This window comes from Herpailurus yagouaroundi, unplaced genomic scaffold (genome assembly GCF_014898765.1).
Source record: "Herpailurus yagouaroundi ecotype Mexico unplaced genomic scaffold, PumYag 180, whole genome shotgun sequence".
NCBI classification, from domain to species: domain Eukaryota; kingdom Metazoa; phylum Chordata; class Mammalia; order Carnivora; family Felidae; genus Herpailurus; species Herpailurus yagouaroundi.
Window position 1 is genome coordinate 28,797,168 of NW_024412411.1, and position 24,476 is coordinate 28,821,643.

General features: G+C 36.5%; 1 protein-coding gene across 1 annotated transcript in view; it reads left to right on the forward strand.

The window, feature by feature from the left end:
* The window catches only part of ARHGAP42 (Rho GTPase activating protein 42), a 339,332-nt gene that overhangs the window by 297,386 nt on the left and 17,470 nt on the right, over positions 1 to 24,476 (forward strand). Inside the window, exons 13-22 of the mRNA XM_040489702.1 lie at positions 5,344 to 5,406; positions 6,344 to 6,418; positions 7,363 to 7,447; positions 8,050 to 8,108; positions 11,602 to 11,707; positions 16,874 to 17,033; positions 18,212 to 18,356; positions 19,579 to 19,959; positions 20,327 to 20,483; positions 22,410 to 22,472. Coding sequence (XP_040345636.1) covers positions 5,344 to 5,406; positions 6,344 to 6,418; positions 7,363 to 7,447; positions 8,050 to 8,108; positions 11,602 to 11,707; positions 16,874 to 17,033; positions 18,212 to 18,356; positions 19,579 to 19,959; positions 20,327 to 20,483; positions 22,410 to 22,472 — 1,294 coding nt within the window. The remainder of the gene's footprint in view (positions 1 to 5,343; positions 5,407 to 6,343; positions 6,419 to 7,362; positions 7,448 to 8,049; positions 8,109 to 11,601; positions 11,708 to 16,873; positions 17,034 to 18,211; positions 18,357 to 19,578; positions 19,960 to 20,326; positions 20,484 to 22,409; positions 22,473 to 24,476) is intronic.

Sequence of the window (24,476 nt, forward strand, 5' to 3'; positions counted from 1 at the left end):
TGTATTTGGATGAGTTTGCTAACATTCTGTTGAGGATTTTTACATCTATGTTTACCAGAAATATTGGCCTATAGTTCTGTTTTTTTGGTGTGTGGTGTCTTCATCTGGTTTGGTATCAGGTAATGCTGACCTCAGAAAAAATTTGAAAGTTTTCCTTACTATTTTATTTTTTAGAAAAGTTTGAGAACAGGTATAAACTCTTCTTTAAATATTTGGTAGAATTCACCTTTGAAGTTGTATGGTCCTGGAGTTTTGTTTCTTGGGAAGTTTTCTTATTATTGATTCAATCTGTTTACTGGTTATCAATCTGTTCAAATATTCTGTTTCTTCTGGTTGACTTTTAGTAGGTTATCTGTCTCTATGAATTTGTCCGTTTTTTTCTAGTCTGTCCAATTTGTTGGCATATAATTTTTCATAATGCTCACTTAAGCCGTTTGTATTTCTTTGGTAGAGGCTGTTATGTCTCTTTCATTTGTGATTTTGTTTATTTGCACCCTCTCTTTCTTTCTTTTTTTTTTTTTTTCTATCATTTATTAATATGCTTTAATCTTTATTATTTCCTTCTTTCTGCTGACTTTGGGTTTTGTTTGGTCCTCCTTTCCTACCTCCTTTAGGTATAAGCTTAGGTATTTATTTGATATTTTAATTGCTTCTTGATGTAGGCCTGCATTCCTATATTCTTCCATCTTTGGATCACTTGCTGCATCCCAAACATTTTCACCATTAGGTTTTCATTTTCATTTTACTTCAAGTAATTTTTTATTCTTCTTTTATTTCTTGGTTGACTTATTCACTGGTTAGTAGCATGTTTTTTAACCTCCATGTATTTGTGCTCTTACCAGATTTTTCTTGTGGTTGATTTCTAATTTCATAGCATTGTGGTCAGACAAGATGCATGGTATGACTTCAATTTCTTTGAATTTCTTGAGGCTTTTTTGGTGGTCTAATATGTGATGTATTCTGGAGTATTGTTCTATGTGCACTTGAAAAGAATGTGTATTCTCTTTTATTTATTTATTTTTTAAATATTTATTCATTTTTGAGGGTGAGAGAGACAGAGTATAAGTCGGGGAGGGGCAGAGAGAGAGGGAGACAGAGAATCTGAAGCAGGCTCCAGTCTCTGAGCTATCAGCACAGAGTCAGACATGGGGCTCGAATGCATGAACTGCAAGATCATGACCTGAGCTGAAGTTGGACTTTTAACTGATTGAGCCGCCCAGGCAGCCCTATTCTCTTTAAGAATGGAATGTTCTAAATATAACTATGAAATCCAACTGGTCCAGTGTGTTATTCAAAGCCACTGTTTTCTTGTTGATTTTCTGTCTGTATGATCTGTCCTTTATATAAGTGGGCTATTGAAATCCCTTACTATTACTGTATTACTATCAATTAATTCTTTTATGTTTGTTGTTAACTTTTTTATGTATTTGGGTGCTTTCATGGTGGGTACATAAATATTAAGAATTGTTATATCTCTTGTTTTATTGTTCTTCCATTATTATATAGTGTCATTTGTCTCTTGTTACAGTCTTTGTTTTAAGGTCTAATTTGTCTTATCATAAGTATAGTACTCTTTCTTTTGACATCCCTTTGCATGATAAGTGTTTCTCCAACCCTTCACTTTCAATCTGTATGGGTCTTTAGTTCTGAAATCAGTCTCTTATAGGCAGTATTTAGACAGGTTGATTTTTTTATTCTGACACCCTGTGTCTTCTGACTGGAATTTTTAGTCCATTTACTTTCAAAGTAATTATTGATAGATAGGTATTTATTACCATTTTGTTACTGTTTTGTGGTCATTTTTGTAGTTTTTCTATGGTCCTTTCTTCTTTTTCTCTCTTTCACAGTTTGCTGGCTTCCTTTAGTGATAAACTTGGATTTCTTTCTCTTTATTCTTAGTATATCTGATACTGGGTTTTGATTGGTTACCATTAGGTTTGTGTATAACATCATCTGCATATAGTAGTTTATATTAAGTTGATGGTCACTTAAGTTAGAACCCATTCTTTCTTCTTACCCTCCCCTCCATGTTTCAGGTATATGGTGTCTTTATTTCACATCCTTTTATTTTGTGAATCTTTCACGGATTTTGACAGATATATTTATTTTTACTGCTTTTGTGTTTCCTACTTTACATACTCTTACTTACGATCTTTCCTTTCCACTCAGATTGTTTCCTTAAATTTCTTATAGGGCTGGTGTAGTGGTCATGAATTCCTTCAGCTTTTATTTGTCTATGGAACTATCTCTTCTATTCTGAATGGTAGTCATGCTTAATAGAGAATTCTGGCTGCATATTTTTTTTCATTTTACCACTTTGAATACAGCATGTCAGTCACTTATACACTGCAAAGTTTCTGCTGAAAAATCTACTCATAGCCTATGGAATTTCCCCTGTATGTAACTGTGTTCTTTTCTCTTGCTGCTTTTAAAAACATTTTGTTTTTAAGATTTTATTTTTAGGTAATCTCTACACCCAATGCAGGGCTCAAGTTTACAATCCTAAAATCGAGAGTTGCATGTTCCACTGACTGAGCCAACCAGGTGCCTCTCTCTTGCTGCTTTTGAGGTTCTTTATTATTAATATTTCCCATTTTTATTACTATACATCTGTGATGATTTCCTTGGGTTGATTTTTTTTGGGGGGGCGGGGGGGATCTCTTTGCCTCCTGGATCTGAATATATATTTCCTTTGCATAAGGAATATATATCCTCTGCATACCTTTTTTTTCTTTCAGGTTGCTCATTCATTCTTCTGCTTCTTTAGCCTGGTATTTATTTTATCTAGTATATTTTTAACTTCATTTGTTGTTTTCTTCATCTCTGATTGGCTCTTTTTTGTCTCTTTGTTAAGGGTCTCACTGATAATTCTCTACTCTTTTCTCAAGTGCAGTAAGTATCTTTCTGAACATTTTTTAAATTCTCTAATCAGGCGTATTACTTGTATCCATTTGTCTTAGTTTGTCTTGTTTTGTTTTGTTTTGTTTTGTTTTTCATTGGGGACATACTCCTCTCTCTCCTCATTTTACCTAACTCTCTCTGTTTTTTTTGTGTCAGGAAATTCAGCTATATCTCCTGCTATTGAATGTAGTGGCCTTATGAAGAAGAGGTCTTGTAGTCCCCTGAAATGCAATTCCCCTGTTTCCCACCTAGTGCTTCACATGGTGTCTTCTATATGTGTTGAATGTGCTTGTCATTTGTCCTGGTTCCTTTTTCCTTCAGTCCAGTTGTCTGCAGAGGCTCTCTTTCCTATTGTGGGCAGTGTTTTGTACCTAGCTGGGAAATGGTGTGCAGTTTTAACAAGGTGTGCTATGCTTGTAAAATGAGACCTACAGCTTTGAGGATCCAAGCTGCATGCAAAGGGTGCATAATTTTACCAAGGTGCTCCTAGGGTTTCCTCAGGGTCCACAGCTGCTGCTGCCAGAGCTGCAGTCTTGCAAAATGCATGGGTGGAAAGAGGCAGTGTTGGCAAGGTTTGTGCTGTGGGAGGGGGCCCACAGTGCTGGGACTGAGGCAGGCATGACTGGAAAGAGTGGATAAGTGGAAGCACAGGGATGTGGGACTTAGTGTAAGCACATTAGGTAGTGAAATTCAGAGCATGCTAGTTTCTGCAGGTGGCCATGTGTTTGTGCTGAGGGGTGAAAGAGGGCAATGGTACCTTCCAGCTCCTTTGTTCCTGGAGAAGTCTTCCCCTGGATACCCTCTGAGATGAGTAAATAACTCTTCCCCCTATATGCCCTGGTGCTTTTGAAAGTGCTGCTTCTAGCCTGTATCTTAAAGGCTATTTGTCCTGCTATCTCTTTAAGGGCAGAAACTTATTTTCCTATTGCCCTCAGGATCTTCCAGAATGGAGCTAGCTTTTTTTTTTTTTTTTTTTTAATCCAGGATTTAAGTCCCTCTTGTTTGTAAGAAGTCAGTAAATTCAGTCCCTTTTACTTTCAAAGCCAAATGTTATGAGGATTCCTCTCTTCCTTGTGAGCTCCCTGGTGTGATAGTCTGTTTCTCACCCTTCTTCAATGCTTCCAGCTCCCTCCAGACCACAGATGGCCACCTCTATTTTGCTTCTCCACTATATCTCCACCCTTTCTACCCTCTTTGATGTGGACTCTTCTCTACCTTTAGATGTGGAGTTTATTCTGCCGGTCTTTGGGTTGTTTCTGAGTTATTTATGCTGATGTCAGTGTTATCTAGTTGTATTCATGGGACAGTGTGAACTTAGAGTCCTCTTGCTCCACCATCTTCCAGCCTCCTTCTAACCCACCATCTTTATTTTTTTTTTAATGTTTATTTTTGAGAGAGAGAGACAGAGCATGAGCAGGGAAGGGGCAGAGGGAGAGGGAGACACAGAATCTGAAGCAGGCTCCAGGCTCTGAGCTGTCAGCACAGAGCCTGATGCAGGGCTCGAACTCATGAGCCTTGAGATCATGACCTGAGCCGAAGTCGGGTGCTCAACTGACTGAGCCACCCAGGCACCCCAAATCCACCATCTTTAAATGGAAGCTAGTTTTAATTTTTTATTGACTTGAATTATTTTCATATATTACTGGAGAATATTAAGAAATATCATATTTCCACCACATGTGATGAAAATTTTCATTATAGTAACAAAATATTTGAATTTTTTCTCAGGGTGTTATTTGGTATTCCTAAATACTTTTTTTTTTAAATAAGTAATATAATTTGATCTGGCCTCAGAATCTTAAGAAAATTATAACAGATTTAAAATCTAGCAAAAGCAATGAAAATAAACTGATATTTCATAATGTAGGATCTTTAGGGGATTTTCGGTAAACTAAACATATTTTGAATTATTTTGCATATGGTAAAAAATGTAGTAGAAAGAATATTGGGCTCGGATTCAGGTGATCTATGTTAGAATCCTGGTTCTGAAGCTTGGAACAAAGAAACTGAAGTTCTCAGCAACGTCATGAACCATCTTAAGATTACAAAGCTTTCTCTCTACCTTATAATGTTGTGTTGAGAATCCCATGGAAAAGAATATGTGAATAGCTTTGTAATATAATTAGTAACAAACAATAAAGGGTTTTTTTCTTAGTACATTTGCTTTTATCATCTGGAAAAACATGTAGTGAAGGTTAATGCTAATTTTAGGTAAAATGGATGGGATCACTGTAATATATTTACCTTCTGTGAAGGATCTGTGTTTTCTAAAGAAGTAAGTTGATGTAATAACTTTGGTGAATGTGAACCCTACTTCTACCCCAAAATAAAAATTCAGACTCTTAACTAAAACTGTGCCACTAAGTCATAAAACAAGAGAGCCAACTAAGGAGTAATGTAAGTTGGGTATAAACCCTTACTGTGATTTTATTTTATTTTCAGTGTATTTAAATGAAGCAGGGTTCAATTTTGTGAGAAAATGCATTCAAGCTGTGGAAACAAGAGGTAAGTGTTGTCTGACAGGTATATCATTAGTGTTCATTCTTATATAGGAACCTCTCAAAAAATGAGGATATATTTTATCATTAACATGAGATTAACTTTAAGAACTATATAAATGTATAAAATTATCTAAATACACAAATAGCTATAGTCTGAACTTTACCAAAAACCATACTGTATATTCTCTTTAACAATTTTTCATAATAAAGGCCTGATTTAATTCCATTTCATAGACTTTGTGTTATTTATTACTCTAAGCTCCTCTTCAATGTTTTTCAAGCTTTAGAGGAGGTAAGATTCCTAAGGAGCTGGTCTTCCTCCTTTCTTAATGTTATTCCCCTCAGTGATTTCACTCACAGTCACAATTCTAGCACCTTTACCCTCTCTAGTCATGGCCTTGAAGGCCACTCTAGTTGCCTGTTACACTCTTCCATTTCCAGGAAAACTTGTCTAAAGCAAAACTCATGGGCTTTGAAATTCTGTGAACTTAAACTCAAATTTTGGTGCTGCCATTTAGAAGTTTTGAGAAGTTAAGTACATTTCTTAAATCCTCTAAATCTATTTCCTCACCTTCAAAATGAAGGAAGTTGTTAAGGCCTTCCAGTTCTTCAACATGTAGGACTACATGACTGAAGAAATAGAGGATGAGAAATTCTAATCACTCTTTCCCATCTTTGATGGCTTTTTGTATTCAGATAGTAGTGAATGAGCAGAGTACTTTGCTACTTTGAAGATCTTTGAAAGACTTTCAAATCACTGTTTAGTGTCTGCTCTGAGAAATATATGTCTGATGGGTGTTTCCAGGGTAGATTTTCTGAAGTTGCAAAATTGGATAAGTAACTTTCAAATTCTGCATAGGGAAATGCCAGATGTTTTCAACATTCTGTACTTGTGATGCTATGTCTAAAGACATTCTTTTGTGGTTTTTCCTTCTCATTAGGCATCACTATTTTAGGCCTCTACCGAATAGGAGGAGTGAACTCCAAAGTTCAGAAACTCATGAACACAACATTTTGTAAGTTTTGAATGAAGCTAGTTACTTAATTTTTGTATTATAGATAATCCATACCATAGGTTTCTTTGAGATATATACTACTGCTGTTCTTTGAATATTTTCAAGAAATATTTAAAATTAACATTTACATTCAGTTTTTAATGTTCAGTTATAATAGATAATCAATCAGAATTTGAGAGAGAGCCTTTTCATAATATTGAACTTTTTCTCAAGTGTCCTTTGGTTAGCTAGAGACACAGTGAGATTTATGGATACTAGATTCAGATTGCCTGGCTTGGAATCCTAATTCACCACTTAAAAGCTTTGTGACTTTGGATAATTTGTTTAACTTCTCTGTGCCTCAACCTTCTCATTCATAAAATGGAGAAGATAATAATAGTACCTGCTTCACTGAGAGTGTGAGGATTGAATACGTTAATCCATAAAAGTATTTGGAAGCATGCCTGGCACATAACAAATGCTCAGTGATGTTAGCAATTAACAATAATTTTATTTGGAAAACTATTATTCCATAAGAAATCTTTGAGGTTTATAAAGTGTCAAGAGTGAAACTTGCACCAATTCACACAAACAACAATCCTAAGGTTAACTCTGTTGGCATCCTAAGAAATCAATGTCTCTGACCTATTATGTTTATATCCATCTTCTTTAAAAAAAATTTTTTTTAATGTTTATTTATTTTTGAGAGAGAGAGAGAGAGAGCCAGCAAGCAGGGGAGGGGCAGAGAGAGAGGGAGACACAGAACCCGAAGCAGGTTCCAGGCTCCAAGCTGTCAGCACAGAGCCCAATGCGGGGCTCAAACTCACGAACTGAGATGACCTAAGCTGAAGTCAGACACTCAACCAACTGAGCCACCCAGGTGCCCACTTTGTGTCCATCTTCTTAATGGTGCAAGTGATGTTTTGAGCTGTACAGTTTAAACATCTTATTTTTATTCTTTACAGCTCCAAAATCCCCTCCTGATATTGACATTGATATTGAATTGTGGGATAATAAGACAATAACAAGTGGGCTGAAAAACTACCTCAGGTAAGGAGTGTTTAACTCGTACTCTGCATGTGATGTCTCTCTTAACCTCTGTGGGCATTGCCATATGGCTCCATGGAACACCTGTGTGTGAGCTTCACTCCTTAGAGCAATTCTTTCACCTCACATGAAATAGCATAAGGTGGTAATGTTTATGTTTAGTGTTTTGGAACTTATACTTGGTTTTTCAACTAATAAACTTTAGAAGCTGCAATATTTTATGAATACTAAATAATAGTTTGTTTCATGTTAAATTTGAATGTAGTGTTTTCATGTATTTTTTAAAAATAAGTTGAAAGTGAAAGTTGTTTTTTGTTTGTTTGTTTTTAACTATCGTCCCCATATCTGAGAGAGATTTTTGCTGTTGTGGTTCAACAGTTCTTACAAAGTGAAAAAATCATTTTCCAGTCTGTCCTTTTAGCACAGTTGTGCCAAGAAATGCTGCTAAAGGGCCTTCTTTGAGATCTGCATTTTGGGACTGCCTGGAATCACCCTAGTAGGACTTTATCCTACTCCCTAATTACCCAATTCTTAAAGAAGTACTAGAAATTCAGGGGAAATAAAAGATATTGCCATTCTAATGCCCTCTTCTTTCTCCATTGTAGGTGCCTTGCAGAACCACTGATGACTTACAAGTTACACAAAGATTTTATTGTTGCAGTTAGTAAGTACACTTCCATTGAATGCATTATAATTGATATAGTTTTATGCTGTATCACTTAGAGGTATAAATTTAAACCAGGTAGTTAAGATTTTCCTACATATTGCTTAAGAAACTATCAATCTGATGCTTAATAGCTAACAATATGGCTTGTAAGCAAGTAAGAAATTGCAGAATGGTAGATTAAAGACCTAAATGTGAGACGTGAAACCGTAAAATCAGAAGACATTAGTAGTTTCTTTGACATTAACTAAAGAAACATTTATCTAGATGTGTCTCTTCTGGCAAGGAAATCAAAAAGCAATTGGGAGGGCACTAAAATAAAAAGGTTTTACACAGTGAAGGAAACCATCAATGAAACAAAATGGCAACCTCCTGAATGGGAGAAAATATTTGCAAGTGTTATATCCAATAAGGGGTTAATATCCAAAATATGTAAAGAAGTTACACAACTCAACACTAAAAAACTAATATGATTAAAATAGGGGAAGACCTGAAGAGACATTTTTCCCAAGCAGACATACAGATGGCCAATAGACATATGAAAAGATGCTTAACATCACTCATCAACAGACAAATACAAATCAAAACTACAATGAGATATCACTTCATACCAGTCAGAATGGCTAAAGTTAATAACACAAGAAACAAGTGTTGGTGAGGATGCAGGGGGAAAAAAAGGAACCCTCTTGCACTGTTGGTGGGAATGCAAACTGGTGCAGCCACTCTAGAAAACATTATGAAAGTTCCTCAAAATATTAAAAATAGAATTACCATATGATCCAGTATTTCTGCTAGTATTTACCCAAAGAAAACGAAAACACCATTTCAGAAAGATAATGCACCCCATGTTTATTGCAGCATTATTTACAAGACATAACAACAACAGAAGTGTCCATCAATATATGAATGGATAAAGAAGATGTGGTATATATATATATATATATATATATATATATATATATATATACACAATGTAATGTTACTAAACCATAAGAAAGAATGAAATCTTGACCTTTGCAGCAACATGGATGGACCTAGAGGGTATAATGCTAAGTGAAATAAGTCAGATAGAAAAAGACCAGTACCATATGATTTTACTCATATGTGGAACTTAAACTAGAAAAAGAAAAAGACAAAAAGGAAACAAACTCTTAAATACAGAGAACAAAACTGGTGGTTGTCAGAAGAGAGGTGGAGAGTGGAATGGGAGAAATAGATAATGGGAATTAAGAATACACTTTCCTTGATTTAAAAAATATTGAAGAATGAATTAAAAGATTTTGTCACTTAATAAGAGTTCTTTGGAGTGACTGGTGTGTTAACAGGAATTATTTTAAATACATTTTACTCAGTCGATGAATGTCAGTACCTTACAAGAGCAACTTTATTGTTAAATTGACAACACTACAAATATGCAGTTATGCCACCCACTCATACTCATGTGCTATATTCCTAAATCTGGAGAGTAAAGTCAGGTATTTGGGGCAGGTAACAGGCACTTCCAACAATCCTTCGCCCCCCCCCCCATTATCACATATCTATGTCATTTATTTAGATCTATGATTGCCATAATAGGAGATATATAGATAGGCTTAATTCAAAAATTGTGGGGAGGGGCTCAGTGAAAAACATGTAACCTGAAAAATTAGAAACATGTACTTTTAAAACACTGAGATGAAAGTGCTGGGTTGCCATCTCAGCCATCACAACAGTTTGTAACTGCTAGGCATTAGCATTTCATTGTTAAGATATATGAGGTGTGACTGTACCAAGTATTTTTCACAGTCCAAGAAAGAAAGCATTTGCATTAATTTATTGCCATGTATTATAATGTCACAGGTAATGTTGTCTGCTGATAAGTGTCAGATAACATTGTGACCTTGGTTTTCAGTCCAGCATACATGACTGGATCACATGGTCTCATAAACACCTATACCACTTAGCTTTCTCCTGAAACCTCTCCACTCTATATTCTCTTCATCAGAATCTATTAGATGAACAAGACCTTAGAAATATATAATTTCACCCCTCATTTTACTGACTAGGTCCCAGAGTGGGCAAGTGACTTTCTCCACGGTACTAGTAAATTGATGGCAAAATCAGGGCTATAAGCCAATTTTTTTGACTCTTAGCCTAGAACTTACTTACAGAAATTTTGTGTTATAACATGGCATTTGAGACACTTAGTTAAGTGCTAAATGATCTGGTTGTTTTAATAAAAGCATTTGGTCATAAGATTTTTTTTCTCCACTTACATGGCAAATAATAATCACATTATTCACTACCATGATAATTAAAATATATTCCTATGTATAAGAATTCATCTTTTGTCTGGCGCAAAGATAATCCCATGTAGGAGATAATAAGGTAATAAAAGTAAGTATTATTTGGAAATTTAGCTCTGTAAAAAGGGGAAGTTGTTCAGAAATTAAAAGGTGCCTCACAGAATTCCCTGGAAAACAGTATGGATTAGGCCTTCCATGGGCCTGCAACTAGGAACTACAGAATTGGGAGTTTATGTTTCTCTCCCCACCCTTTTAGGAGCATCTCTTCTCTCTGTTCTTTGTTGCATATCTACCTCATTCTTATCTCCCTTTCCAGTTAGATTTTCTTGGCTTTGGAGCACATTTGGTTATGCCATCCCTAGTTTTACACTATATGCCATTTCACATACTCAGCAGACAGATCAGAGTTTTGATGTCTCCATTCCAACCCCTGGGAGCCCTTGTGTTTGGCCCAGCATGAGCCAGCTCTTTTCCCACCTCATGTTCCACACCTTTCAGAGAAAGGGCTTGGCATGGTGGGTAGTCACCCTAGAATTAGTTTATTGTAGTAAGAATATGTTAATAGATCTTCATTCTGAAGTGTTAGCCTTTCCTCTAGCAGACATGTCAACATGTTGTCTTTTGCCTGGCAAACTAGACTTACTTTAGATTTTTTTTTCTTCTTTTCAGATTTCCCATTGTCAGCATGGGCTTAGAATCTATTAGGCCTCTGCATAATAATAGTGACACCTCAGAAAAGTAATTCCCTGTTATCTTTAAATCTACAAAATTTGGAAAGGAATGCCTTCTTCCTTCTGTCTGATGGAGTCACTAGGAGGTTTCTGTGTGATAGAGTATATTATATTGCCTGGAACATTAGGCAGTCTGTACCAATAGCTGTGATCACTCCATTGCTAAAGTTTTGATTTTGTCCTTGTGTAGCAAAACCAAAGCAGGCGATGAGTTCTGGTTGTATAGAAGTTCAGTGGCTATGAGCACAGGTCTAGATTAGATGGAACTGGGTTAGTCTGGCATATTTACTTAACTAACTTCATGACCATGGTCAGGTTACTCAACCTCTCTAAGCCTTAGAGAATGATAGTGATGAACTGCATGAAGCAATGTTTATAAGGCATGAGGGTGGGAGTGTTTATAATGTTTAGATTATTAATGTTTATGTACACATTTGAATGCAATTAAAACTTGATCATTCAACCTTTATGTTATAGAATCTGATGACCAAAACTACCGGGTGGAGGCTGTACATGCATTGGTGCACAAATTGCCAGAAAAAAACAGAGAGATGTTGGACATCTTAATAAAGCACCTTGTCAAGTAATTATCTGATTTATATTGTTCACTTAACTACTTGTTCAACTGTTAAAGTTAGACCTTGTTCATATCTTTCTAAAGTGTATGATGGTGCTATAACATTGTTATAATTAGAGTCCACTGAATGTTTTAAAAATGATGTGGTAGTTTGTTTTTAAGATATATCTGTGTGTGTGTGTGTGTGTGTGTGTGTGTGTGTGTGTGTACCTGTGTATGTTTACACTATGCAAATGATTAATATCCTTTGCAACTGTTAAATTAATGATGAAAACCTTACATGTCAACTTAAAAATATGAAGGAGTTTGAAGCCCTAAGTTTGAAGATCAGTTCTCTGTACTACGAGTGTCAACAGTTCTGCCAGGTCAAAGTGCCACTGTAATGTTAGCTTCTTTTTCTCAATTCGTAGCATCACTTGGTCTCTGAAGATTTTTCTGACTCTGCTGTTAGTTCATCTATATATTTTTAAATGTCTATAAACAGATACTGTATTAGTCAAGTTTCTCCAGAGAAACAGAACTGACCAGATGTTTGTGTATATGTAGCTATACGTACACGTGTGTGTGTGTGTGTGTGTGTGTGTGTGTGTGTGTGTGTATGGTGTATGTATATGTGTGTGTGTGTATATATAAATATATATGAGAGAGAGATTGATTATAAGGAATTGGGCTGTGCTACTGTGAAGGCTATTAAGTCTAAAATCTGCAGGGCAGCTGGTAGTCTGCAGACCCAGGGAAGAGTTGACATTACAGCTCTAATCCAGGGCAGTCTGAAGCAGAATTGCCTCTTCCTCAGAGGAAGTTAGTCTTTTTTAAGACTTTAAACTGATTGCATGAGGCCCACTGACATTATAGAGGGTAATCTACTTTAAGTCTACTAATTTAAATGTTAATCTTATGCAAAAAAAAAAATACCTTCACAGAATGATCTAGAATTATGTTTGATCAAATATCTGGGTACTATGGCCTCATAAATCTGTCTGAAGATTCTTTCTCTCTCCCTTTCACTCACACACACACACACACACACACACACACACACTTGCCATGCTGCTGTAAACAAAAGTCCAAATTCAGATTTTAAACTTAAGAATTCCTTACAGCCTCATTTACACATCAGGATATTTTCCATCTTAGAAAGTACTGTGATTCACAATGAAATGATTACTCCTTCCTTGCTTACTACAAGTAGTAACCCAGTTTATGCTAATTTCAGCCAGGCACATTTGAAATAGTGCTACATAACATATCAATAAGTCTCATCTTAACCTGCAGATGAGATAATACGAATTGCCCTCCTGCCCCTTGAAATAAGGAAATCCATTAGAAACTACATCATTTCAAGTTCATTATAAACTGTTGCCATGGCAATACCTCTTTTAGTTAGTGAATAAGGACTCTTCGTCAGATTTAGTCTTGAATTATGTTTTGAATTGTGTGACCTGTTCATGAAATTTAACCACACTGTATGTATTGGGCATTCTCTTGCTGTATTCAAGCTAATTTTCTAGCAAAGCCTTTATTTATTTATTTATTTTGAGAGAGAGAGAGAGAGAGAGAGAGAGAGAGAGGGAAAAAAAAATCATGAGCAGGGGAGGGGCAGAGAGAGAGGGAGAGAGAATCCCAAGCAGGCTCTGCACTGACAATGCAGAGCATGGGGCTCCAACACAGGAACAATGAGATCATGACTTGAGCTGAAATCAAGAGTCAGTCACTTAACCAACTGAGTGACGCAGGCACCCCTCTAGCAAAGTCTTTTTAAACACACTTTTTTTATATATATATAATTTTTTTTAATGTTTATTTATTTTTGAGGGAGACAGAGAGAGACAGAGCACGAGCAGAGAGAGAGAAGTAGACACAGGATCTGAAGCAGGCTCCAGGCTCCGAGCTGTCATCACAGAGCCTGATGTGGAGCTTGAACTCATAAACCACGAGAGATCATGACCTAAGCTGAAGTCAGACACTTAACCACTCCTTAAATGTGCTTTTAAAAGCTACATGAGTGTCACATAAAATGTTTTTTGTTTAATTATCCAGAATGTTAAGTGAACTCAAACTCCCCCCTCTTTGTGAATGTGCATGACTTTAGTACAGGGAATAGCAGAGGATACTATCTGGCCATAGAAGAGTGCTTAAAACTCTTTTGCCCATCCTTCATCACCATTCCTAGCTTTTTTCCTAAACCTATATGAAGGTCAATCTTCACTGACTAAGCAGTATTTTTGGAATGTGTATCCAATCACCAGTGACTTAAGTAGACTACAAACAAGTAATAACATTCTTGGTCCCTGGCAACCTTAATATATCTGAAGAAGAGAATTTAAGGCCAATCGTCTGGATTGGTTACTGGTCTAAATTAGGACCAGTGACTAAAAGATTGATTGCAAATCTCCATTAATTAGCTCTGAGACATGGTGTAAACCATTACTTCCTTTCTGAGACTCCTTTTCTTTGTCTTTAAAACAAAGGCCATCTGTGGTCTCTTCTTTGACTCTAACTTTGAATATTTAAAAAAAAATGTTAGAGAGAGAGAAATACAGAGTGTGAGTGTGGGGGTGGGGGTGTTGCAGAGAGAGAGACACACACACACAGAATCTGAAGCAGGCTCCAGGCTCTGAGCTGTCAGCACAGAGCCCAACGCGGGCTCAAACTCACAAACCATGGGATCATGACTTGAGCCAAAGTCAGATGCTTAACCAACTGAGCCACCGAGGTACCCCTCTAACTTTGAATTTTTAAAAGGGCAATTGGGTGTCTGTTCCATACAACAAGTTGAGGAAATGAGGTGCAGAAATAGCTGAAATGTGAGGTGATAAGTGTCTATATTGATTGAGTTAGCTCAGCAGAAGGGAAATTCAGTGAAGAGAAAATTGCTCATCAAAATATCCCGTCTCTTGAGCAACACAATCATAAACTCACCTTTTCAAAACCATTTTTTTAAGAATTCCAAATTCACTCCCCATGAGTTTAATATTAATCATATTCCAGTTTATTCACACTACCAGGAACTCTTACATTTTTTTTTTAATTTTTTTTTTAACATTTATTTATTTTTGAGACAGAGAGAGACAGAGCATGAACGGGGGAGGGTCAGAGAGAGGGAGACACAGAATCTGAAACAGGCTCCAGGCTCTGAGCTGTCAGCACAGAGCCCGACACGGGGCTCGAACTCACGGACTGCGAGATCATGACCTGAGCCGAAGTCGGCCGCTTAACCGACTGAGCCACCCAGGCGCCCCAGGAACTCTTACATTTTAGCAAGAGTGCCTAAAGCCAATTTCATTACACGGAAGACTGTTAATTGAGATCATATTTCCTGTAACTCATTATTTAATTTTATCAACCCTATAGGGATAGTTATTCTTTATAGATGAGGAAACTGAAGCCTAGAGTTATTAAATAACTTGGCTGATTGCACCCAGCTTCGAAGTTGGATGGATCCAAGCTTTAAATGCAGGCAGACTCAGTACCTTTACATACTACTTTCTTAGTAGATTCTTTAATACATACTGAACAGTAAATATATAATATTTGTCTATATAAAAAGGAAATGTGGAATGAAACTTCTTCTTATTCTAACCAAGAGCTTCTTAACTAGTGCTTTCTTGGGCACAAGGGAAAAATTCAGTAAGTGAGACAGCTAACTCTTCCGGTCCTGTGCTAGGATTTACATAGGTATTCAAAATCCTGGATTCCCCATAAAATTTTACTTTTGCTTATGGAATGTAGTTAGTGATGCACACTTAGTCAGGTATAACCATGATCTTGTGTTCAGTGCTCCTTTCCAGAACTTCATATTTTAACAACATGCCTGGAAGTAAGATAGAAAAGGCAGTGTATAACCTAGAAGATTGGTCTAATGAATGAAGTTTTCTTTTAGGAATATGTCCAATTCCCAAATTAAGTAGTCAAAGTCATTTTTTTAATGTTTTATGATTTATTCTTGAGAGAGAGAGAGAGAGCATGAGCAGGGGAGGGGCAGCGAGAGGGAGACACAGAATCCAAAGTAGGATCCAGATTCTAAGCTGTCAGCACAGAACCCGACATAGGGCTTGAACTCACAAGCCATGAGATCATGACCCAAGCCGAAGTCAGACCCAACTGACTGAGCCACCCAGGCACCCCTAGTCAAAGTCAGTTTTGATAGTTACTGGGATTACTTTGCTAAAGTCAGTAATACCAGAGGCTTTTTCTTTCATTTCCATTTTTAAGCCAGCATTGATGTGACCACATCTCCTTCTCTTACTGTTTGCCAACCACAGTGCCCAGCGCTAGGGAGGCACTGAGGGAAGTTTTGAATGAATGGATAGGTGGATGGGTGGATGGATGGAAGGAAATAAGGAAGGCAAAAAAGGAAGGATAGAAACTTGCATTGGCCAGTTGTCTTATGTAGGGAGCTTAAGAAAACCACAGACTTCTATTCAGAAAACCTGCATTGAAAGAGCATCTGTGTCCCTAATATGCTGTGACCTTGAGTACATCATTTTTACTTTAGGAGGTTTTTAACCTACATACTAGGAAAAACTGACTTTCTGGGAGGATTAAATGAAATAATGTCTATGAAAATGCCTGGCACTAGGTACTCAATAATATGTTTAGTATATCTGAATATAATTCCAACCAACCTAATTTGAACCATCTGTTCTAAAAGAAGTATAGTGCCCTAGAGAATACCTAACAGTTGATAATCTCTGTAGGATAATTGTACTCTATTTAGGATATCAAGATTTATTCCTTTAATGTTTATTTATTTTTTGAGAGAGAGACAGGGGGAGGGGCAGAGAGGGAGACACAGAAGCCAAAGCAGGCTCCAGGTTCCAGGCTCCAAGCTGCCTGTCCAGAGCCCAACGCGGGGCTTGAACTCACGAACTGTGAGATCATGACCTGAGCTGAAGTCAAATGTTTAACCGACTAAGCCACTCAGGCGCCCCGAGATTTATTCCTTTAATTAACCTTTGTAATTAATTTTACTTAGCTAATGTTAACTTTTTATGTCTTTTTAGGCTATACCCACTCATGACAATTAGGAGTAGCTAAACCTGACAATTTGGGAAAATTAACCTATAATGGCTATTTTACATTCTATTTATGCCACAAATTTGATAAATGAGAACCTTTCATATTTATTAAACTTTTAATTTATGTTATTTTTGTTGCTTGTATTTGCAGAGTATCACTACACAGCCAACAAAATCTCATGACTGTCTCAAACCTTGGTGTCATATTTGGCCCAACTCTAATGCGAGCACAAGAAGAAACTGTGGCTGCCATGATGAATATTAAATTTCAGAATATTGTGGTTGAAATTCTGATAGAGCACTATGAAAAGGTAAGCTGAATTTTCATGTTGAAGTATCAAATCTTGTATTTTGCTTTTAGGAAGGAATTTTCTGTTTGTATTATCTATGAGTTCATTGTGATCTCAGATTCTTATAAAGTATCAGTCCTGTCCATTTTGTATAAATTGCTTCTTCATGAGGACATTGATGTCCTTTTTTCTTGTTTAGTTTTTAAATGCTTCTCAAAATTCTCCAGATAAATGATTTCCTTTCCTTTTACATCATTTACTTTCAAGATTTTCTTCTTTAGTATTTATGTCGTGAATTTTTCACTCATATTGAGAGAAATTTGTTAGAATCACTTGGTAATTAAGTTTATTTTTAACCTTTTTATCTCCCTGGAATTAGACTTAACAACAACAGTGATATTCTCAATAAAGCAAAAGAATTCCAGGAACAGAGTCTTAAAGTCCTCTCTACATCCAGTCCTTAAACATGGTTTCTTTAACAAGATTGAGATCTTAGAATAACTGTGGAAATGGAAATTGGGAAAGTCAAATTGATTGGATTATTAAGCAAATGCAGCCATTAAACATCAAAACATTTGTGATTCATTTATGCCTGGTCTAGTGTTTGTGAAAGACTATGCCCCTCTCCTTCCCTTAGTCCCTTCCTGGTACCTATAGAAGAATATCCTTCATTTATCTAAGATTGTAAGCACTCACAACCCAAGACCACATGGGGGAATTCTGTAGCCAAGTACAGACCTCTACCTGCAGCATGTCATATTCGTGACAGCACCTTTTCCTGAGAAGCAAGGAACTGCTTGACTTGGAAGTGATACGGAATGAACCTTTTCCCTTCAGGCTATGTTCAGCATGAAGTGAGAAATAAAATATCACAGAAAAGAGTCAAGATGTCTTGACACAGACATTTGTTCATATTTGAAAGGTTTCTTTAAAATTATTGGAAAATTTTCTGAAATTCATTGTTGGGAAATTGGAGAGGATAAAAAAGAAAACACAGAGAAGGAACATTACTCAGTGTAAGTGGAAAAGTGTAATGGCTGTAGTATATTTTTTGTATCAAGCATCTCTTACCATGAAGCTGATTAAATAGCAAATGGTTCTGAGATTATTTAATAACTCTAAAATATAATTTTATCATGAAAATGGCAATTCCCCCTTTTACTGACCTCTATCCATTTGTTTGTTTTTTTTGTATGCAGATTTTTCATACTGCCCCAGACCCAAGCATTCCTCTTCCTCAGCCTCAGTCTCGATCTGGATCCCGAAGGACAAGAGCAATCTGCCTTTCCACAGGTTCCAGGAAGCCCAGAGGAAGGTATACACCGTGCTTGGCAGAACCTGACAGTAAGTGTGACCACTTTAGGGAGAAGCTTTCTTCATTCGTTGATTTAGCCTTACTTCACCTTTTTGATAATTAGGGTAGAAATAAATAGAAAATGATCTTAATGATACTGTCTCCCAAACACCCCCCCCCGCATTTATATATTCTTTGTCAGTATAGTTATAAGGTACTTTGAACAAACAAATTCATTACTACTACAAAGGAAAAAAAAAATAGTTTGCTCAGTGCCCTTTTTTCTGCAACTGTGATTAAGAACATCAGGTACTACTTTGTAGCAGGTTTTGTCCTATTGTTAAAGAGGTAGAGAAGAAAGCAAGAAAAATTCTGGCTGAAACCGTCAGTTTCTTTCTTCCTATCACATTATGTCCTTAAAGCATCATCTCTTGGGTATCAAAGTGTCTGAGAGAGAGAGAGAAAAAAGAAATAAATAGAGAAACCACACTACACATTATCACTAACTTCCCGTTCTGAACCCAACACCACAGTGAAGTGGGTGGCAGCTTAAGACCACAGTGGATGTTAAATTTGTGGCTGTTCTTATTTTACTTTATACCCTTAAGCCTCCCAATTTTTCTCACAGTCAGTATTTAACAAAAAATACTAATTTTTAATTTAGATATGTTCAAATTATTATAGTTTTAGGAACATTAAAAAATAATCTGTTAACTAGCCAGTTTCTTATGTTGCTATAATCTTGGTAGGAAAAGAAAAAGTCTTTTCTTTTAAAAATGTGAGCAGTGTATAATTTGCAGCTGACATTACTGGTGACTTTGAATGAAGAAAGAATCAGATGCATTATAACATGAGAAAAGTTAAAAAAGGCAGAAACAGATCTTTCAATATCCCTCTTTCCATTGATCTCTTATAATGTCATCAAAGAATCTTATTTGTACTACTTATGAGTTCTTTTTCAGAAGCAAGTTTTGTCTGAATTTGAGTCAACCCCCAATCCTTTAAGAAGTAACATTATTTCATAGGGTCAGGGTACGTGTAAAATCTCCCTTGAATAGTATTAAAAAATGCATTCACTAATTTAAAATGCACCTTTTACAGCCTTTCTTAGAACTGAGAAAAGTTCTCCATACTGGGTAAAGATCTGTCAATTCAGTGGCAGTGGGGTCAATTCAGGTGGCCACAGGGCACACGTGCGTTGGAGAATGTGGAAGGGTTTGGGTTGTATTGTTCTCAGTAGAAGGTTCCTGTTGTTTTCTCGCTCCTGCTCAGGTGACTCTTACAGCAGCAGCCCAGACAGTACGCCCATGGGGAGCATCGAGTCCCTCTCCTCTCATTCCTCTGAACAAAACAGCACAACCAAGTCTGCTTCCTGCCAGGCCAGGGAGAAATCTGGAGGAATTCCTTGGATTGTATCCCCATCACCCTCCAATGGACAGAAAAGTCTTGGACTCTGGACAACTAGTCCTGAATCAAGTTCTAAAGAGGATGCAACCAAAACAGATGCAGAATCAGATTGCCAGAGTGTTGCCTCGGTCACCAGCCCCGGGGATGGTTCCCCACCCATAGACCTGGTCAAGAAAGGGCCTTATGGGCTTTCAGGACTGAAAAGAACCTCCGCTTCTTCTCTCAGATCCATCTCTGCAGCTGAAGGTAAACCAGATTTGAGCTTATGTAAAATGTCATTGTCTCTGTGCCTCTTGCCGAATTGCTCAACATGATTAAGCAGGGAAAAGTTAATGGTGAAGGGGCTAACAATGCTGTTCCTGAGCTAGGATATTTAAAACTCCTGTGCACTGTGACTTCTTTCCTGGTTATTTCCATCTCTGTGAGGTGATGTCTGTGTAATTACTATAGATTGTGATCTCCCTGAATGATGGGCTGCTGTGCTCAAAGAACATTCTGTACCTTCTCATTTGGGCTTAGAAAAAACACTTCCTTTTGTTATGAGCATGTACTGTGTTACTGCTATTATTTTGTCTGATAGCACCTTGCCTGTTTTCTTGGGCTTTCTTTTTAGGAAACAAGAGCTACTGTGGATCCATTCAAAGCTTAACTTCTGTAGGTTCCAAAGAGATGCCCAAAGCCCCACCAAACCCAGACCTGCCTCCAAAAATGTGCAGGAGGTTAAGGCTAGACACTGCCTCAAGCAATGGCTACCAGCGACCTGGCTCTGTGTAAGTGAGAGAGAGTGTATATTTGTTGTATCTTCCAGGGGTACACAGGAGTTGAGTATATCCAAAAGAACCCTTAGGACTCCCACAACTGAATACCTCATCTGCAGAGTAGGAACAATCATCTTCTGTAGGACCCTATCCCCTTCTACAAATGATGTACAAGTTAGAATAGGCTTAAAGTATGTATGTGTATACATATACAGACACATATACAATTTCAGTCACTTGCCTTACAAGCAGAACAATGGCTTAATTTAAGGACATGAGAATAGATGTATAATGTAATAGTTCTGGGTTTTCAAAGTAGACATTCTAAAAGCTAGACATTTACTTCTCAGCTGAGCAAACTGTCCTTATATCTCAACTTCCCCACCTCCTTGTTAGAAATACAACTACTGTGTAGACAGTGAGGGTTTGTTTTCTCTCCTCTCCATCATCTGTCTCCCCTATCTGAGTATTCACTGATTTAAATTAGCTCATGGAGAACAGGAGCTTGAAAGGTGAGAGGGGGTACTTCTATTCAAAAGACATGACCCAGGAGTGTAAAGGCAGATAGGATAGGTACATTGATGTAAATAAGAAGGGGACAAAGAAAAGAACTTAGATAAACAAGCAAAATCTAAACAGGAAAGTTTTTATCCCTTTCATTTTGTTTTCCTGACTTACTGAGTTTTCCAAATGCCATATGAGCTATTACTGGGCATCTTTACATATGTTATCTCTTAATGTCCTTCATGTACTTCCACAGTAGGTAGTAGAAACCTCATTTTAGAGATAATGAGAACTAATACTTGGAAAGTTAAGGAACCAGTTTAATTATTCATTGAAAGTCCAGTAAGGCATTTCACTAAGCCTGTTTCCATAGAAACAGTGTCTTAAATTCATTCGTTCATCACCTTCTTTGACAAGAACCTTTTATTTTCAGAGTGTGTTTACCATACATTATCTCTCTTGGTCAGAAATCCAAGTACCACTATATAGACCAATACTATATTTGATATCTGTCTACTGCCTGGTATGTATAGTTCTAGCTGTTAAGGGAAATTAAATTTTAAGCCAATATGTCAAGGGAGATGAGAGAATATAAACTCCATCCTTTGTGAGGGAAAGAGAAGATTCACTTCTGTCTTACAACTGTACTGACAAAGTATGAATTAAAATTGAGACAATGTGTATTCCATATTAGGTATAAAATGAACCTTCTGATTATCAACTGGCTAGGTTCTGGGAGAAAAGTTGATCAATTAAAGAAATAAGATACATGTTAAAATCTAGTTTAAAATATCATTCAAGGAATTTGATATTCTCTTCTAGTAAATATAGAAACTTTTCTAATTACCCCTGGTGCCTTAGTTTTAATATAGTCTCACTTTTTCAAATAGACAGTGCCTAGCCTCCCATGAATTGAAATAAGATTTGAATCCACAAATGTATTCATTGACCATATTTTCAGAGTTCCCTCTTTTCACTTTATAGGAACTGTGTTCAAATTTAAAAAATGAAACATTTTAGAATTAGTTTTGTCTTAGCTATCAGAATGAACAACAGTTCTTTGTCTTGATGATTTGATTCTTCCCTGTGGCTCCACAGGAGTCAAAATCACTGCCAGAAGCTGAGTGGGGAGAAAATGTTCTTTTTTACTGTTCCCATAGTTTTTTGAAGTAGAAGAGATGAGAACAGTAAGATCCCCAAGGGAAGGGGAGGTAGCTATAGGTTTATTACATCTGGTACTCTATGAGCTGGAGACTAGATCTAAAAATTTCTGCCACATTAAATCTTAAAACAATTAAAATTCAGATCAAATTTTGAAGATAGTTCTTAACTAATTATTTTTGGTTTGTGTTAAGTTATAACCCTGAATTATACTTTGAACTGAATAATATAATTTTTATTTTAATGAAAATCGCATTTTAAAATTATTTTCAGTGTGGCAGCAAAAGCCCAACTGTTTGAAAATGTTGGTTCACTTAAACTGGATTCTTCTGGGCGGTAAGTTCTCAAAACCCTTAAAATGAAAAAAATAAATAAATAAAGTAGTGGTGACATTGTTGCTTTTTGTTGACATACTGAGTCATCTTTGACAGCCTGACCTTCAGTTCTGCAGATGGTGAAATCCACACTCACTGTCTTGCACATGGGGAAAAAGATCATGTCTGTAAACAGCATAAATTTAGCCTCTCAGACTGTTCCACTGATGCCTTATTTACTAAAATCTTCACAAAGGAAGAGTTCTAAACAAGTTTTCTAAAAGATACAAGTTGCCATAACCTTTTGCATACTAAGACTCCTTTGATGACAATTTGTGGAAAGTTTCCAAAGGTATATTCATGACTTTGAAAAGTTACAGAACTTCTTCTGGAACAAGTTTTATGAATATGCATTAAAAATTTGCTTATTACTAATGGCCACTGGGTTGCTCTAAACAGCTCTTTTTTTGAGTGCAGTACTTCATTCAGGATTTCCAGATTTTACCTTTCACTCTGTTGTAAAAAAGACACAGGTTGTTGCATCTTACTGCTATTAATGTGCTTGCTTCTAAGGTTTTGCTTTCCTCTCCTCCCCTTGTAAAATTGATTCTTCTCATCCACAGTGGGCTTTGGTTTTTTATATGAATATGTCTGAAATAATGGAATTTTATAGTATTTTGATATTTCTGGTTTTTTGTTTTGTTTTACCATCAGCAGCTAGTAGAGGTATGTGTCATTTAATAAATGCTTGTTATTAAAAGAGCATATAAATGAGACCACTTGAAGAATAAACTTTGATTTTTCCTTTGGATGCACAAAGGCAATTTCGAGCTTCCCATTCATATTTGGATAATTGAGGTTTTGAAGTAAAAGAACCACAGTTAATTGAAGTATCACTATATTTAACCACTGTTGTACACCTGAAAAAAATATAACACTGTTAACTATACGGGAATTAAATTTTTTAAAAAAGGTTGTTCAACCATAGAATTTTATTGACCCTTTTAAAGTATGTGTACTTTTTCAGCAGTAGGCATTTACTAAATACCTACATAATATTGGGCTTTTGCTAGTTACTAGGGATAACAGTGACCTTCAAATTCTGGTATTTTTTTTTTTCTCACAAGACCTAGCAGGGGTCTTTGTGTATCAATGCCTTTGACTTCACAGAGTTGAGCCACTTTGGTATCTTACAGGTATGTTGGTTGATCCACGGAACTTATGTAACAAATCCCAGAGTAATTTCATTTACCTTACCTCCATCAATAGTATCTTCACCTTCTTCCCTTTGATCAAGATTTGGTGAAAACCAGGTACTGTGCATATCAGAGCAAACATCAGTTCTCTGAAACTGTCATCATTTTTAGACCTTAGTGTATGGGATTTAACTTTGCTACTTCTGTCTTGCTATATCATTGAATTGCTCCAGTAGGTGGAGTCCTTTTATTATGAAGCTCTAAGCAACCTGTAAGAGCTCAAGTTATGTAATCAAAGAGATAATCCTTTAAGAGCTTTAAGAAAACAAGCTATTAATCAAGTAAATCAGAATACTGTCAAATACTGAGATGTCAACAATGAACCTATGCATTTTTAATATGCTTTTATATTATACTCTAAATCAACTTCTAATAGGCTGTCAGCATAAACTTAGAGCTTCTCAATACATTGAAGGTTGGAGTCATTATTTGTCAACAGTTCCACAGCACTTGTTGATGGTGTCATAGCTTTTCACCAAAAGACAGGCCCAGTGGAGCACAACAAATATCAGGGTCAGATAGACCTACGTTTAAATTCTTGGTCTACCACTTTCTAGTTGCAGTAACCTTGGAGTTACATATTTAGGAAAAATATTTTCTTTTTTTTTTTCAATATATGAAGTTTATTGTCAAATTGGTTTCCATACAATGCCCAGTGCTCATCCCAAAATGTGCCATCCTCAATACCCATCACCCACCCTCCTCTCCCTCCCACCCCCCATTAACCCTCAGTTTGTTCTCAGTTTTTAAGAGTCTCTTATGCTTTGGCT